General features: G+C 42.0%; 1 protein-coding gene across 1 annotated transcript in view; it reads left to right on the top strand.

Annotated features, from left to right (window-relative positions):
• Positions 1-15,942, top strand: part of LOC140742039 (calcium/calmodulin-dependent protein kinase type 1-like) — a 269,373-nt gene that overhangs the window by 173,602 nt on the left and 79,829 nt on the right. The window contains exon 3 of the mRNA XM_073072748.1: positions 13,471-13,602. Within this exon, the coding sequence (XP_072928849.1) occupies positions 13,471-13,602 (132 nt within the window). The remainder of the gene's footprint in view (positions 1-13,470; positions 13,603-15,942) is intronic.

Here is a 15,942-nt window from a genome sequence, read left to right as displayed (position 1 = left end):
GGAGACTTGCTTTGGCAGTCGGTGGATCCCAGTGGGACAATGTTGTGTGGATGGCTAGAGTTAATGCATGCCATGACTTCATGAATGGAAATTTCAGAGCCATTGGCAGTGATGACTAAGGAATTATTTTATTGGAGATAATTTAGGAAAGTTAATTTTCCTTTGTAACTAACGCTAGATGTAACAGCCTTGGTGTGATTGACTGATTTGGGGAACAGACAGATGCAGTGACTTTGTTCACTATCCTTTCCTGTCTCAATTTCACTCACTTTGAAGGAACAAAGGTCTCCTTGGAGAGAGTAATTATCCTTTCTGTGAAATTCCGAGTTAAAAGTAAATTTATTATCAAAGTATGTATAATTATCCTTGAAATAATCTCCACACCTTATTTACTGCAAAATAGTTTCTTGTTTTCCTACCACCCTGTAGGCAGTGAATTCTAGACGATAAACTACACTGAGCAGCAAGCTGTATTCCCTGTCATCCCTCTTGTATCTTCAGGCCAAAACTTTACATCTGCATCCCGATCATTCAACTGTTCACCAATGAAAAAAGATTTTGATCTTGTTTTGTTTCTTTTTTTTGGCGTAGCAAGAAAAGGCTGATATTTCACTGATGAATATGGCAGAGGTATTTGGTGATCATTTGGTGTAAACTAGGTTTAAAGCACAAACAATCTGAAACATTTCAGATTCCCTAGGGTGTGAGCCAGACCATAAACCAACCCAAGAACACCATTCCACTATTTTAATGTTGTTAAATTTCTATTTCTTATTGTAATTTATAGTTTTTCATCTATTGCATTATACTGCTGCCACAAAACAAATTTCATGATGTATGGCAGTGATATTACACCTGATTCTGATTCTGAACAAGAATTGAATTTTAATGGATTTAAAGGAATCTGTTTAAACATAGATGTGCACATTCACACACAATCATGAAAGTATTTAATAACTGGATCGATGTCTTTGCTGTCTGACCATTCACCCCTGTTCAGTCGTTTCACAACAGCTCTTATCATCAGAGAAACAAGTAAGATGCGTTTCAGAAAGATTTAAAAAAATAAACAATCCAAGTATTACTGTCATCATGAGTGATTATTCTTATGTTGAATATTTAAACTTCCACTTAGAATTAAATAATAGACACTGTGGGTGGCAATAAAATTAAATTAAGAAACGTAGTGAGATATACTTTATCTTTGTTTCCTGTTCTAAATAATATGACCTCAATCATATTTTTTCTGCCTGATTGAATTAAAGTTTAATCATGTCTTTTTGATAGGTTTGACTATTATTCGTGTCAAATATATGATCTGTTTAATTGCCTACTTTAAATATTTAGAGAAGCAAGCTCTTAAGTAGCTGACTACAGATAAGTGAGCTCTTCTTATCATTCTGATAAATGGTTCCCAACCTGGCAAGACAGAAGTTAAAAAAAAATTCTGACTAGAGAGCTGATTCTCTTTGAATAACAGCTTTGCTGATACAGGTTCAAAGCATGATATAAAATTGGGCATTAACGTTAAATTTTGAAAAGCACCAGAATCTGATGACTCAGACTTAAGGAATTTGCATGGTTGAAGTCTGAAGGATAATGTGGCAGCAGCCCCTACACAATAGCCAGTTTATCTTTTCATATCATTTATGGTTGTCGTACCATCTGACCACACCTCTCTCTTGCATAACTGTTTTAGTGTATGCGCTCTCTGTGGTATACAGTACTGTGCAAAGGTCTAGGGCACATATATACTGTATATTGTGTGTGTGTCTGTGTGTGTGTGTGTGTGTAAAGTCTAAGACTTTTGCACAGTGCTGTCTATTATGTCTTTCCAGTAATCAAATGACTTAATATTTCTGAGCTAATAAGTGCTCTTATATCTGTTTCCCAATCAGCTTCCTATCTTAACCAATATAGAGAACTATGCAAAGGTCATAGCCACCCTCGCAATGACTGTGCAAGTCCTGCTGAATGTCGACTGTATTCTTTTCCACAGATGCTGCCTGGCCGGCTGGTTCTCCAGCATTTTGTGTGTGTTGCTTGGATATCCAGCATCTGCAGATTTTTCTCTTACATGTGTGCCTAAGACTTTTACACAGTCCTGTACGGGTCTGATTGTGTTTTTCTCATTCAGTCTCCTTTAAATTGTTTTCTCTTAATTTCATTCTACGAATCTTTGTTTCTTTCATTAATTTCCTCTTGTTCTCATTCGTCTGTGTCTACACTAAGCAGCCACAATAATGAAAGACCCCAGCCACCCCAGACATTCTCTCTTCTCCCCTTTCCACTGGGCAAAAGCTTGAAAGAATGTTCCACCAGACTTATGGACAGCTTTTATCACACTGATAACAAACACTTGAACAGATCTCTTGAATGATGAGATGGGTTCACTAACCAGAATTGGTTCCTTGGTGTAGAGGTATGATTCTTGCTTTGAGTGTGAGAGAACCCGGATTCAAATCCTGCATGAGCCCTCCTTTGGACATCAAAGATTACAGGAAGAATGGGGTTTAGAAGGACAATAAATCATCCATAATGGAATAGTGGAGCAGACTTGATGGGTCAAAAGGCTTAATTCTGCTCCTAGGTCTTATGGAAATGCCTCTGGCTCATTACCATCTTTCTCTTTATCGTTTACCTGCACTGCACTTCTCAGGAGCTTTTATAATTTATTTTGCATTGTTATTGCTTTACCTTAATGGTCTGTGTAATGGTTTGATCTGTATGAACAGAATGCAAGAGCAGTACTGATGAAAGGTATCTGCCAGAAACTTTCATTCTTCATCCATTTCCATCAATGCTGCCTGACCTGCTGTTCCTCCAGCATTCTGTGTGTGTTGCTGTGGATTTCCAGCGTCTGCAAAATCTCTTGTGTTTAACCATAGGCAAGACAAGATTTTCACTGCATGTTGGTACATGTGACAATAATAAACCAGTATCATCTACATGCTTTCACACACCCTCACTCAGACACATACACACATCCATCCCCACTCGAAACCCTGCCACGGATGCAGTAGTGACTCATTATCAGAGGTACCTGGTCAAGTTTTCAGAATATCGAAATATGAACTGAAAAGGGTCAGGAGCATGAATATTCAATTGAATTACTAAGCATGTTTTCATATTTTAAGAACACACAGTGTCTCGTCAGCGTGGTTGCTTAAAAATGCAAATTTAACTGTGGTTAATGTAGTTAGCTTCTTCCATACTTGTCATATCACCCTTCAAATTTTGCAAAGCTCTTGTCCATTCCCGAGTGACCGTAAGGAATATGGTAGAAATTCTTAATTTTTCATTCTTATGTTGTAGTTTTCTCAACCTATTCAAAAAATGTGGTTTTATGCAAGTTCTTGCATTTTTTTTAAGAAGATGACATGATTGTTTCAAGAAAGTGTAGAAATTCCATTCCTCCCTTAGTCAGCTAAGCAGTAATCTGCTTGGTACCTACATTTTCTTAGAGGCAAAAACAAAGCTGACTACTACAGCAATTATGGTTTGTTGTAATTTGTGTTTCACTTTCAGAGCTAAGACACTTTGGTGATTGAAACTGAATAGACAAAGTGTAATGTTAAGGCATAATGTTGAGCACCTCTGCTCCGTTCGCAAAAAGCAGTATTTGCCTGTGGCCAACCATTTCAATTCCTATCCCCATTCCCGTTCTGACATTTTGGTCCATGGTCTCCTCTTCTGCCCCATTGAGGCCAGCTTCAGGGTGGAGGAGGAACACCTTGCAATCTGTCTGGGTTGCCTGCAACCTGATGGCAGAAATATCCATTTCTCTTTCTGGTAATTCATTTAAGTTCTCCCATCCCTCTTTGCTCCTATTCCATTTCTTATTGCTCTTACTACTTCTTCTCACCTGCCTAATCACCTCTTGCTTCCCTTTCTCCCATGGTCCACTCTCCTCTCCTATCAGGTTCCTTCATTTCCATCCCATTGCCTTTTCTGCCCACCTGGCTTCACCTATCACCGTCTAGCTTGTCCATTTGCGAGTTCCTCCAGCATTTCATGAGTGCTCTGTGCAGTTTTATGGAGGTCCATGTTGACAGTTCAGTATGGATGGTGAGGTTTATTGAGGCCAGAGTAAACTAGCTGATGCAATGGACCTGGATTTGGATGCTGTGCTTCGGTGTGTCGCTCACTCAGAAGCGATAGCTTGAGCTTTATCGAGGAAGCTGTATCCCAAACTGTTTAGGAAGTAGCTTCTGTCACTGCGTGTTTTTAATCATCAATCTGACCAGCCAGCCCTGGAATATAATTTATGTTCTGTTACTGGTAAACAATTTAGTTTGCTTGGGCAGCATAGCAGTGAGCATGATACTGTTACAGGCTGTGGCGTTAGCCTTCGGGGTTGAGTCCCAGCTCCTCTGTACATCCTTCCTGTGCAATATGTGGGTATCCTCCCACAATGGGTCATTGTAAATTGTTGGGGTTAAATTGGAATTGCCAGCAGTTCCCAAGACACTGCAGCTCGAAGAGCCAGAAAGGCTACCTCTGCTTTCTATCCCTAAATAAATAAATTTTGTTTATGACCTTGGCATTGATAGAGTGAAATGAAGACTATCCATCATTTTATTCAGAAATTGAGGATTTTTTTTGTTAGGTTAGACTAATCAAATCCGAAACAGGGCTTGCAGTCCTGAAAACTGTTTCAGCTCCTACGGATCACAGCTAATTTGTGTCTTAACTCCATTTACCTTCTTTGGTTCTCTAAACTGCATTATCCTTGGCTAATATGTCATTTAGTGATTGTACAGTGCACACTCTCCAAGCAAATGCACAATTATATTGGTATGTGGTAAAGCTATTTGAATGTAAGCCAACTGACCAAGTTATTGTGTACAATAATGCACTTGAAAGACATGTTGTGAGTTAAAAATGAGAAATTGCCAACACAAATGGGAGAGTGAACAGTGGTAATTTTGCTCAATGGATAACAATTGAAATCAATAAAATAAACTATAAACATGAGATTCTGCAGATGCTGGAAATCCAGAGCAACACACAAGAGCAACACAAGGAACTGAGCAGATCAGGCAGCATCTCTAATAAACAGTTGACTCTTTGGGCCGAGATCCTTCATTAGGACTGGAAAGGAAGAGAGAAGATGCCGGGATAGAAAGGATGGGGGAGGACTAGCTAGAAGATGATGAGTGTAGGCGGGTGGGTAGGGAAGGTAAAGGTTGGATAAGAAGGAATCTGATAAGAGAGGAGGGTGGACCATAGGAGAAAGAGAAGGAGGAGGGCAACCGGGGGAGGTGATAGGCAGGTGAGGAGAAGCCACAGTGGGGAAGAGGGAAGGGGGGGGGGTGGAATTACCGGAAGGAGAAATAAATGTTCATGCACTGCTTCTGCATTTCTATAGATGCTGTCTGAACTGCTGCATTTTGTGTGTGTTGCTATAAAATAACTTGCAGTTATATGATACCTATCATCTCCTTGCACGATATTCCAGAGTAGACTACAACCAACGAGAGCTCAGTTGCATAGTCAGGAGAATGTTTCCCCGACTAAGAATTGTCAGAATCAAAATCCGGTTTATTATCACAGACACATATAATGAAACCATGAAGCTGTGACTCTAAAAATAAACAGGAAAATCCAGAGAAACACACAAAATGCTGGAACTCAGCAGGCCCGGCAGAATCCAGGGAAATGAATAAATTAGTGACGTTTTGGTCTGAGGCACTGTTTCAGGATTGGAAAGGAAGGGGGAAGATGACAGAATAAAAATGTGGAGAGAGGGAAGGAGAGTAACTTCCCTGTGGTGCCCCTCCTCCTATGATCTACTCCCCTCTCCTATCAGATTCCTTCTGCTCCGGGCTTTTAACCTTCCCACCTACCAGGCTTCACCTGTCACCTTCTAGAAAGTCCCCCTTCCCCTCTCCCCACATTCTTATTCCGGCATCTTTCCCCTTTCTTTCAAGTCCTAAAGAGGGTTCTTGGCCTGAAACATCACTGTTAATTCATTAACATAGATGCTGCCTGGTCTGCTGAGTTCCTCCAGAATTTTGTGTTTAAAAATAAATGGTAATCCAATTAGGACTGAAATGAGGAGAAATTGTTTTACTCAAGAAATGGTAATTTGTATGTAATTCTCTGTCCCAGCAGTTGTGGAGGTTTTGTTATTGATTTCAGTCAAAACTGGGATTGATATATTAGAAAAATCAACAGATGGGAGAATGAGGCAGGAAAATTGTCTAGAATAAAGAGCAGCCATCATCCTTTCTGAGAGGTGGCGCAGGCTAGAGAGGCTGAAAGTCTGCTCCTGCCCCTGCCCCTGCACAGGACACGGGATGTGAACGAGCTGCAGAGGGTCATACACTCACACGGGACACGGGATGTGAACGAGCTGCAGAGGGTCACACTCACAGGGGACACGGGACGTGAACGAGCTGCAGAGGGTCGCACTCACACGGGACACGAGCTGCAGAGGGTCGCACTCACACGGGACACGGGACGTGAACGAGCTGCAGAGGGTCGCACTCACACGGGACACGGGACGTGAACGAGCTGCAGAGGGTCGCACTCACACGGGACACGGGACGTGAACGAGCTGCAGAGGGTCACACACAGGACATGGGATGTGAACGAGCTGCAGAGGGTCACACTCAGACGGGACACGGGATGTGAACGAGCTGCAGAGGGTCGCACTCACGGGGACACGGGATGTGAACGAGCTGCAGAGGGTCACACTCACACGGGACACGGGATGTGAATGAACTGCAGAGGGTCACGCTCAGCCAGCCCCATTACAGGCCTTATTCTTCCCTATCAAGGACATGTCCTATGAAGGACATATTCAAAAAGCAATGACTTAAGAAAGTGTTATGCATCATTAAAGACCCCCAACACCCAGGACATGCCTTCTTCTCATTACTACCATCAGGGAGGAGGGACAGAAGCCTGAAGACACACCCTCAAAGTTTCAGGAACAAGTTCTTTTCCTCTCCCATCAGATTTCTGAGTGGAACATGAAGCCATCAACATTATCTCACTATCTTGCTCCCTTTTTACATGGCTTTTTATATATTTCTTATTGTAGTTTATTTTTTATGTATTGCACTGTACTGCTGCCAGAAAACAGCAATTTCGCAAATGTCGGTGATAACAAACCTCATTATGGGTGCTGCGGTAGTGTAGCGGTTAGCACCACGCTGTGTCAGGGTTCGTAGTTCAAACCCGGCATTCCCTGTAAGGAGCATGTATGTCCTCCCCATGGAATGCATGAGTTTCCTCCGAGTGCTCTGGTTTCCTCCCACAGTCCAAAGACATACCTTTAATTGGTCACTGTAAACTGTCCCGTGAATAGATTGGGGTTAAATTGGGGTCGTTGGGGTCACTGGGTGGTGTGGCTTGAGGCCAGAAAGGCCTATTCCACACAGCACTTCTAACAAGTCAACGCATTGTAAAATACACAGTGAAGATTAAAATTGAAGAAACATGTTGTTTTAGTAAATGTCATGCTATGAAGAGTTGATGTGTAAATGGGCTGCATCATCAGAGAGTCCATGCCCGTGGTCGGTTGTCACTGTGTGGTTGTTTATTTTGGAAGGTGTGTTCAGTGCTAATGCTTTATTTTAAAACAATGAGATAATTAGAGTTCCTTGTACACTTAAGGCAGTTGTAGGCACCAGAATTCCTTGTACACCAACAATATACTCAAAGAACTCAGCAGGCCAGGCTACATCTAATGAAAAGAGTACAGTGGAAGTTTCAGGCTGAGACCCTCCATCAGGACTGGAGAGAAAAAGATGAGGAGTCAGAGTAAGAAGGTGGGGAGAGGGGAGGAAGAAACACCAGGTGATGGGTGAAACGGTGGGGGGGGGGGGGGGAATGGTGAAGTAGAGCTGGGAAGTTGACTGGTGAAAGAGATACTAGGCTGGAGAAGGGGAATCTGTTAGGAGGAGACCTAAGGCCATGGAGGAATGAAAAGGGAGGGAGGAGAACCAGAGGAAGGCGATGGGCAGGCAAGGAGATAAGGTGAGAGGGGGAAAAGGGGATGGGGAATGGAGAGGAGGGTGGGGTTGGGGGCAGTACCGGAAGTTTGAGAGATCAGTATTGATGCCATCAGGTTGGAGACTCCCCAGACCGTAGATGAAGTGTTGCTCCTCCAGCCCAAGAGTGGCCTCATCACGGCAGTAGGGGAGGCTGTGGATAGACATATCGGAATGGGAAGTGGAAGATCACGCTTTTCCTGCTGGATGGAACGTAGGTGTTTGGTGAAGTGGTCTTCCAATGTACTTCGGGTCTCACTGACATACAGGAGGCCATGCTGGGAGCACCGGATACGGTATATGACCTCAACAGACTCACAGATGAAGTGTTGCCTCACCTGGAAGGACAGTTTTGGCCCTGAATGGTGGTGAGGGAGGAGGTGTAGGGACAGGTGTAGCACTTGTTCCACTGCAAGGGTAAGTGCCAGGAGGGAGATCAGTGGGGAGGGCCAAATGGTCAAGGGAGTCATGTAGGGAGCGATCCCAGTGGAAAGCAGGAAGTGGGGAGGGGGGGAGGATGTGCTTGGTGGTGGGATCCTGTTGGAGATAGTGGAAGTTTCAGAGAGTTGTGTGCTGGGCGTGAATGCTGGTGGGGTGGTAGGTGAGGACAAGAGGAACCCCATCCCTGGTAGGGTGGTGGGAGGATGGATGAGGGCAGATGTGTGCAAAATGGGAGAGATGTGGTTGAGGCATCATTGATGGTGGACAAGGGGAAGCCCCTGTCTTTGAAAAAGGAGGACATCTACTTCGTTCTGGAATGAAAAGCCTCATCCTGAGAGCAGATATGACAGAGATGGAGGAAATGAGAGAAGGGGTGGCATTTCAACGTGTAAAAGGGTGGGAAGAGGCATAGTCCAGGTAGCTATGAGAGTCTGTGGGTTTATAATAGTTATCAGTAGATAAGCTGTCTCTAGAGAATTCCTTGTATCAGGTTTCATTGTCCTTAATCTAGGAAATTATTTTCTTAGAAGCAGTTTTGCAAATTCTGAAGGCATGATACTTAAAAAAGAAAGAGAAGGTGTTCTCTATACTGCCCGAAGCACTGATATTAAAATTAGTTTAACCTTCCTTGAATTAATTAAATTCTTACTTAAAGATAATCACACAATTCTTTCCACTCTCAGCTTCGTAGTGTAACAGTGGTATAATTGTTCCTGGCAGGTCCAAGATTCAAGCAGGAAGCACATTTGCTTCAAGTTAGTGAAAAATTAAATTAAATTGGTTAGATTGGTTTAAAGGAGGATTAATCTGAAGCATTTAGATAAACAGTTTGTTACAGCTAGCTCTCCTTTACCCAGCTCAGAGAAGACCTACCCACAGTGGCCATATTGGAGGTAGACCCTTGGCTGAGGTACCGGAATATCAGGAGCCCAGCATGGGTTGCTACCTTCAGTGGAAGTATAGTTATTTCAAGAGTCGCTGGCAGATCGTCAGCTTGGTGAAGGATGCACATTGGTTTGCCCAGAACTTGTTCTGGCAGTGCCTCAGGTGGTCCAAGGAGGGATGCTGACAGCCGGCACATTTCAGGCTGCAGGACCTGGTGCAGGAACTGCAAGGGCTCCGAGGGGGGACCACAGTATAGGTTCTTGTGATACTGCAGAGAACGAGGCTGGGTTGGTTGAGGAAGCCCCTCAATTACTGTCGCAGTATACCACCCCAGGGGGCCATGTAAGTGGGAGCAGTGCTGTTGATGTGTAGCACTGTAATAGAACAGAACTGAAAGCATTGAATGTGAATATAAGAATGAGAAGGCATAACAGTTTATTCTTGCAAGGATTTTGTACAATGAATAATGTCTATTTTGATATATATTAAAAAAGTTACATTGCAATATATGGTTATGTTTACATCACTGTCTGCTGTGCTGTAGATATTCCTGTCATGGAAGAAGGTGGAGAGGTAAGATACAGATACAGATAGGATGGTTAGATTTGGTCAAGTTGCTGCAGTGGATAGAAATATACTGTAAAATAGTTTCCCATTTTAACATTACAAACATTAAATTTATGCTGACTGACAAATTGATTAATACAGTGTGGCATTAATCTATCAGTAATCTAATGTCAATAGGAGAAAATGACATTAATTGAGAACATCGGAAGTGGACTCCACCACATAACCGGAGTACATGTTGTAGAAATCACTGGACCGGAGAGGCTATGCAACCTGACAACACTGTTCTCAGCTGTAACACTGAAGATCTATACTCAGAACTAGCTGGGCTTCCAAGTAAGCTGTTCCAGTACTCAACACTGCATGACTCTTGACAATGGAGAGAATTTTTACAAGTACACAGGGTGGTTAAGAAGGTCTGTTGGCTCTCATTAGTTGTGGGATTGAGTTTCAGGATTGCGAGGTAATGTTGCAGCTCTATAAAACCCTGATGAGACCTCACTAACAGTATTGTGTTCAGTTATCTCATTATAGGAAGGAAGTAGAAGCTTTAGAGAGGGTGCAGAGGATGCTGTGTGGAATAGAGAGCATGACTTGTGAGGATAGGTTCAGCAAACTAGGGCTTTTCTCTTTGGAATGATGGAGGATGAAAGGTGATTTGATAGAGGTGTATAAAATGATAAGAGGACAGATTGAGTTAATAGTTGGAGACTTTATCCCAGGGCTGAAATGGTTAATGAGGGGACATAATTTTAAGGTGATTTGAGGGAAGTTTAGGGAGGATGTCAGAGGTAAGTTCCTTACACAGAGAGCGTCTTGCAGGGTGATGGTAAAGGCAGATGCATTAGGGGAATTTAAGAACCTCTTATATTGGCACATGGATGAACGAAAAATGGGTTCAATTAATTAAAAAGTCAGCTCAACATTGTGGAGCAAAAGGCCTGTACCAAGCTGTAATGTTCTATGTTGTAAGGCACTGTATTGCGAGCAGTTTGGGGCCCCTTATTTGCTGACATTGGAGAAGATTCTGAGGAGGTTCGCAAGAATGAAAGGGTTAATATGTAAGGAGCCTTTGATGGTTCTGGGCTTGTTCTCGCTAGAATTTAGAAGGATGAACGGGGATATCATTGAAACCTATCAAATATTGGAAGACCTTGATAAAGTGAGTGTGAAGATAATGTTCCTTTGGTGAGGGAGTCTAGGACCAGAGAGCACAGCCTCAAATTAGAGCAATGTCCTTTTAGAACAGAGAAGAGGAGGAATTTTTTTAGCCAGAGGTTGATAAATCTATGGAATTTGTTGCCACAGGTAGCCATGGAGTCAGGTCACTGGGTGCATTTAAGGTGGAGGTTGATAGGAGAATAGGGTTAAGAGGGTAATGGATCAGCCATAATGAAATGGTGGAGAAGGCTTAATGGATCAAATGGTCAAACTCAGCTCCTATGTCTTATGGTCTTATGCTTAACATACATCCTGTTGACAAAAGTACTAGACAAATCTAATTCTGCCCAATTGCTTTACTGCCTGTCGTCAGCCAGTTGGTGGACAGTGCACATGCATTCCTGACACTAGACTCATGAAACAGACACAGCTGCAACAACATTGCGGGGCAGGACAACTCCCATAGTAATTACAATAGCTGCTAAATGCCCTCCAAGGTTGTCTCCATGGTAATTAGTGGCCTGAAAGGTGCAAGCTTCCTCGATGAAGCCTGTTCAGGAAGGGGATTTTCACATGAACTATTCATGTAGGGACAATGATCTCAGGAGTGAGTGATCAGCTCGGGGTTCGTACACAGAATGAAGATACCAAAGCTTGTGTCCGAACGTGTATAAGAATTCCTGATGCAAGAGACATACATTCAGGGTGGGAGTGGCAAGTTCAATAGCAGATTAGCGGAGAGCACAACACTTTACAGAACTATTGACCCCCGATGCGGGTTCAATTCCCGCACTGTCTGGAAGGAGTTTGTATGTTCACCTGTGACCATGCGGGTAGCCTCTGGGTGCTCCAGTCTCCTCTTACATTCCAAAGGTGTACAGGTTAGGGTTAGTAAGATGTGGGCACCAGCAGCATGGTGACACGTGTGGGCTGTCCCCAGCCCATCCTTGGACTTGACACAATTTGATACAAAGGACATGCTCGTCTCACAATGATGCAGGTGTATTTGTGATGGATATTCGTTGTCCAGGGTCAAGAGGCCAGGCTCAGCTTTCTCGCATACCCGCTGACACTTGTAGAGATCAAAAAGTTGTTTTGAGTAAGTTAAACTTACAATCAATATTCTTTGTTAAACTTCTTGTCATAAATGGAAGCCAATCAATTTTTAATTGAAGTGGAAAGCAATAATCAGTCTGAAATCAAAAAGACAATTTTGCAAATAAACAGCACTGTCTGCAGGACAACGTGGGACTGGCTGCTCAGCGGATGCAGTGCAAGACAGTGGGGTTATGTTAATTGCCTGTTTCAAACAGGACAATGCTGACTAGTTGTTAAATTTAAGCAAACTTGCAGACCAGATTGATACTATCACATGACATGTTAAATAGATGATCTGAAAATAGTCTGTGTATTGAAGAGAGTCAGCTTCACAATATTAATTGTATCTAGGAATTTCTGTTCACAAAAGCTTTTAGACTAACTTTGTGAAAATTTATCTGAAAAATATCACATATGTGTAGTCACCCAAGTGGCAGAAAGGTGGTATGAATGTAAGAGGGCAGTCAGGCTTGTTAGGAATGGTTAAAGAACATCAGAAAGAATGACAGAAAGACAGGTGAACTCGGATCCATTCCACTGCCTTCAGTTTCTGTGATGGATGATTTGTCCCTCTGTAACTTGTTGATGCATTATTGTAGCTTACAGGAATTGTACCTGTGTTTTGGACATCTTTGTGGGTTAGAAATTGTTCGAAATTTGGAAATATTTTGTAAGGTAGAAATCCTCTGTGAGTTTTAAATGTGTTTTAAGGATTTTGTCTGGATTTAAAAGTATATCTCTAAAAATAAATAAACTGTGTCTGCTTGAACTACTTTATAGCTGGAAGCATCTCCTACTTGGTAGAGAGGAGAAGCCCAACCCACAAATAGTGGGCATTATTAGCTAAACGTGCAGTGGAGGAAAGACAGGGAGGTGAACTAGTCTTTCAAGAGTCAGTATAACCTCCCCTTAATGAGGGTAGCTAGCTAGATTGGACAGGGCTGAAGTTAAACTTGTTTGAGTTTAGAACTTCATGGCCAGCATACACAATGCCACGTTTCAATGTAGATTTGACAAATAAAGCTAATTTTTAATCTTTACTCTTTTGTATAATTGGAGAGAATATTTAGAATAATGCTACTAAGTCAAATGGTCCACTCTTCTGCCTAACTTGTGAGTGAATATGTCGGAGTAATTCTTTGCTCCACAACATTAGTAATAGTGTCAAACATCTTCCATTAGTTTGGTATCGATGTATTCACACTAGGTGATTGAATGACGGTCCCATGCTAAGCAGCTTCACTGGATAGGTTCTTCAAAAAAATCAACACTGTGCAAGAAAAAAACTAATGTTTCTGCCATCTTTCAATTTCAGAGGCGCCTTCTCTGAAGTGGTCCTGGCTGAGGAGAGGCAGACCCAGAAACTGGTGGCCATAAAGTGTATTCCCAAGAAGGCTTTGGAGGGGAAAGAGAACAGCATTGAAAATGAGATTGCTGTCCTTAGGAAGTAAGTATTAGAACTTACATAAGTAAGAGAAACCAACAAAACTTTAAGTGGGTGAATAAGGTGAACTGTTTCCAATTAAAAGAAGGGTATTCATTTGACAGTCTTGGCGTGTGAAAATTCTTGGCAAATTATTTATTTATCAAGATTGCACTGTGTAGATCAGTCTGCTTCATTCACCGAGTAAGCGAAAAGTGACGTTTTCTCATTGAGTCTTATTTGAATTTTTCATTTACATTGCAAGTATTTCCAGACAGTTTGTTAATTTGCTCTTCATTGCAAAATGCATTTCCAGAGCCTTACCAATGAAGCGTGAAAGACAGTAGTAATCAAAAGAAATGTAGGGAAAACACTGGAGATACTTGATGGATCAGGTAATATTTATGGAGGGAAAAGTAGAATTAAATTTCAGGTTTGATGACTTATCATCAGGACTGGGAATGTTGAGAGATACATGGGATTCAATTACTTTTGAAATGTAGTCACTGTTTTGAAAACATAAATTCCAGCTTACGAGCAGTAAGATCACATAAACACCAATCTTCTAATAACTGGAAATTCTGATTAGGCCTTTTTCAATATACTGCAGAATGATCTTTCACATACATCAGAGAACACCTCAAGCTTCAGCTTACTATTTCGTCTCCAACATGACCTCATCTTTCACTACAGTATGAGCTTTGCTCAGGTCCAGGAAGGATCATCCTAATGCACATGGAACCATCTTCTACACCAAAACTGTTCCACTTGAACTTTTCATTCGTCTACATTGGAGATGAAATTTTCCATTCAATGCTGTTTCCTGTACACAAGTGTAAGGAGAACGATACAATTGTTACTCTGGATCCGATGCAGCACAGTAAAAAACACAAAAGATAAAGAACTAACAGTAATAATAAAAAATAAACAGGAAGAAAATACATAAGATAACATAGACATAGATCGATTGTGTGTCCATGAAATGATGCCAGGCTGTAAACAAGGTGACTGATGGTATATAATAAAGTAGTTGTGGAGTTAGTGGGTGGAGCTGTTGATCAGCCTCACTGCTTGAGGAAAGTAACTATTTTTGAGTCTGGTCAACCTGGTGTGGATCCTACATGACCTCCTCCCCGATGGGAGTGAGGCAAACAATCCCTGAGCAGGGTGGTAGGATCCTTAATGATGTCATTGCCCCTTTTCCACCAACTTTCTGTGTGTGTCTACCACGTGTCTGCAGAATGATGTGAGTCTGCATCTGTGAAGTCTGGCTCCCTTCAGCCTCCCTGGAGGCATTGGTGAGCTCTCCTGACTGTGTAGGATGTGTTCTACAGCCCTGAGATGTGTGATGTGCACGCTCAGGGATTGGAAACTGCTCACAGTACTGTATATATGAAGTCATATTTATTGCGCACGGACTCTGCACGGGTGATGGTACATTTACTTGCTGCACTCCGTGTTCAGCGTTCTCCCACATTGATGGGTTATCCAAAATTTTGGCCCGAATCTTTAGCAGAAATAGAGGTTGTTACTCGCCACTGGCATTTGAGTCTTCACTTGAAGTTCACGGTCACACCGCCAACAAACATTTGTTGCATGATAGAGATTTATGATCTGCAGTCTTCCCTTTTTGAATAAAATTGTATCCCCACTATCTATTTATTTATTTAGTTAGAGATACAGCATAGAACAGATCCTTCTGGCCCAATGAGCCACACCACCCGCAATTCACTCTGTTAATCTTGGTACTGTTCCCTCTAACCGCAATTCACTCTGTTCATCTTGGCTACTGTTCCCTCTAAGCTGTGTGGGTGTGTGGCCACACAGTGATGGGAACAGTCCCGTGCACATGGACTTCGTTGCTGTGCAGCTGGAATAAAGATAGACTAGAAAAAGATTATGAAACATGAAAAATCTTATTTGTTGTACTGTACTTTATTACAATAATTCTGATATAAAATCAAAACTATGATATTTCAATTTTCAATTTATTATTCATTGTATGCAAGTTACAGAACAACATCTGGAATCTCGTGGATAGGGTGGTGAAGAAAGCTTTCGGTATGCTGGCCTTTATAAATCAGAGCATCGATTATAGGAGTTGGGATGTAATGTTAAAATTGTACAAGGCATTGGTAAGGCCGAATTTGGAGTATTGTGTACAGTTCTGGTCACCGAATTATAGGAAAGATGTCAACAAAATAGAGAGAGTACAGAGGAGATTTATTAGAATGTTACCTGGGTTTCAGCACCTAAGTTATGGGGGAAGGCTGAACAAGTTAGGTCTTTATTCTTTGGAGCATAGAAGGTAGAGGGGGGACTTGATAGAGGTATTTAAAATAATGAGGGGGATAGATCGAGTTG

The sequence above is a fragment of the Hemitrygon akajei genome, chromosome 19 (assembly GCF_048418815.1).
Source record: "Hemitrygon akajei chromosome 19, sHemAka1.3, whole genome shotgun sequence".
Classification (NCBI taxonomy): domain Eukaryota; kingdom Metazoa; phylum Chordata; class Chondrichthyes; order Myliobatiformes; family Dasyatidae; genus Hemitrygon; species Hemitrygon akajei.
Note: the sequence above shows the minus strand (reverse complement) of the source record. Positions and strands in the feature narration are given on the sequence as shown.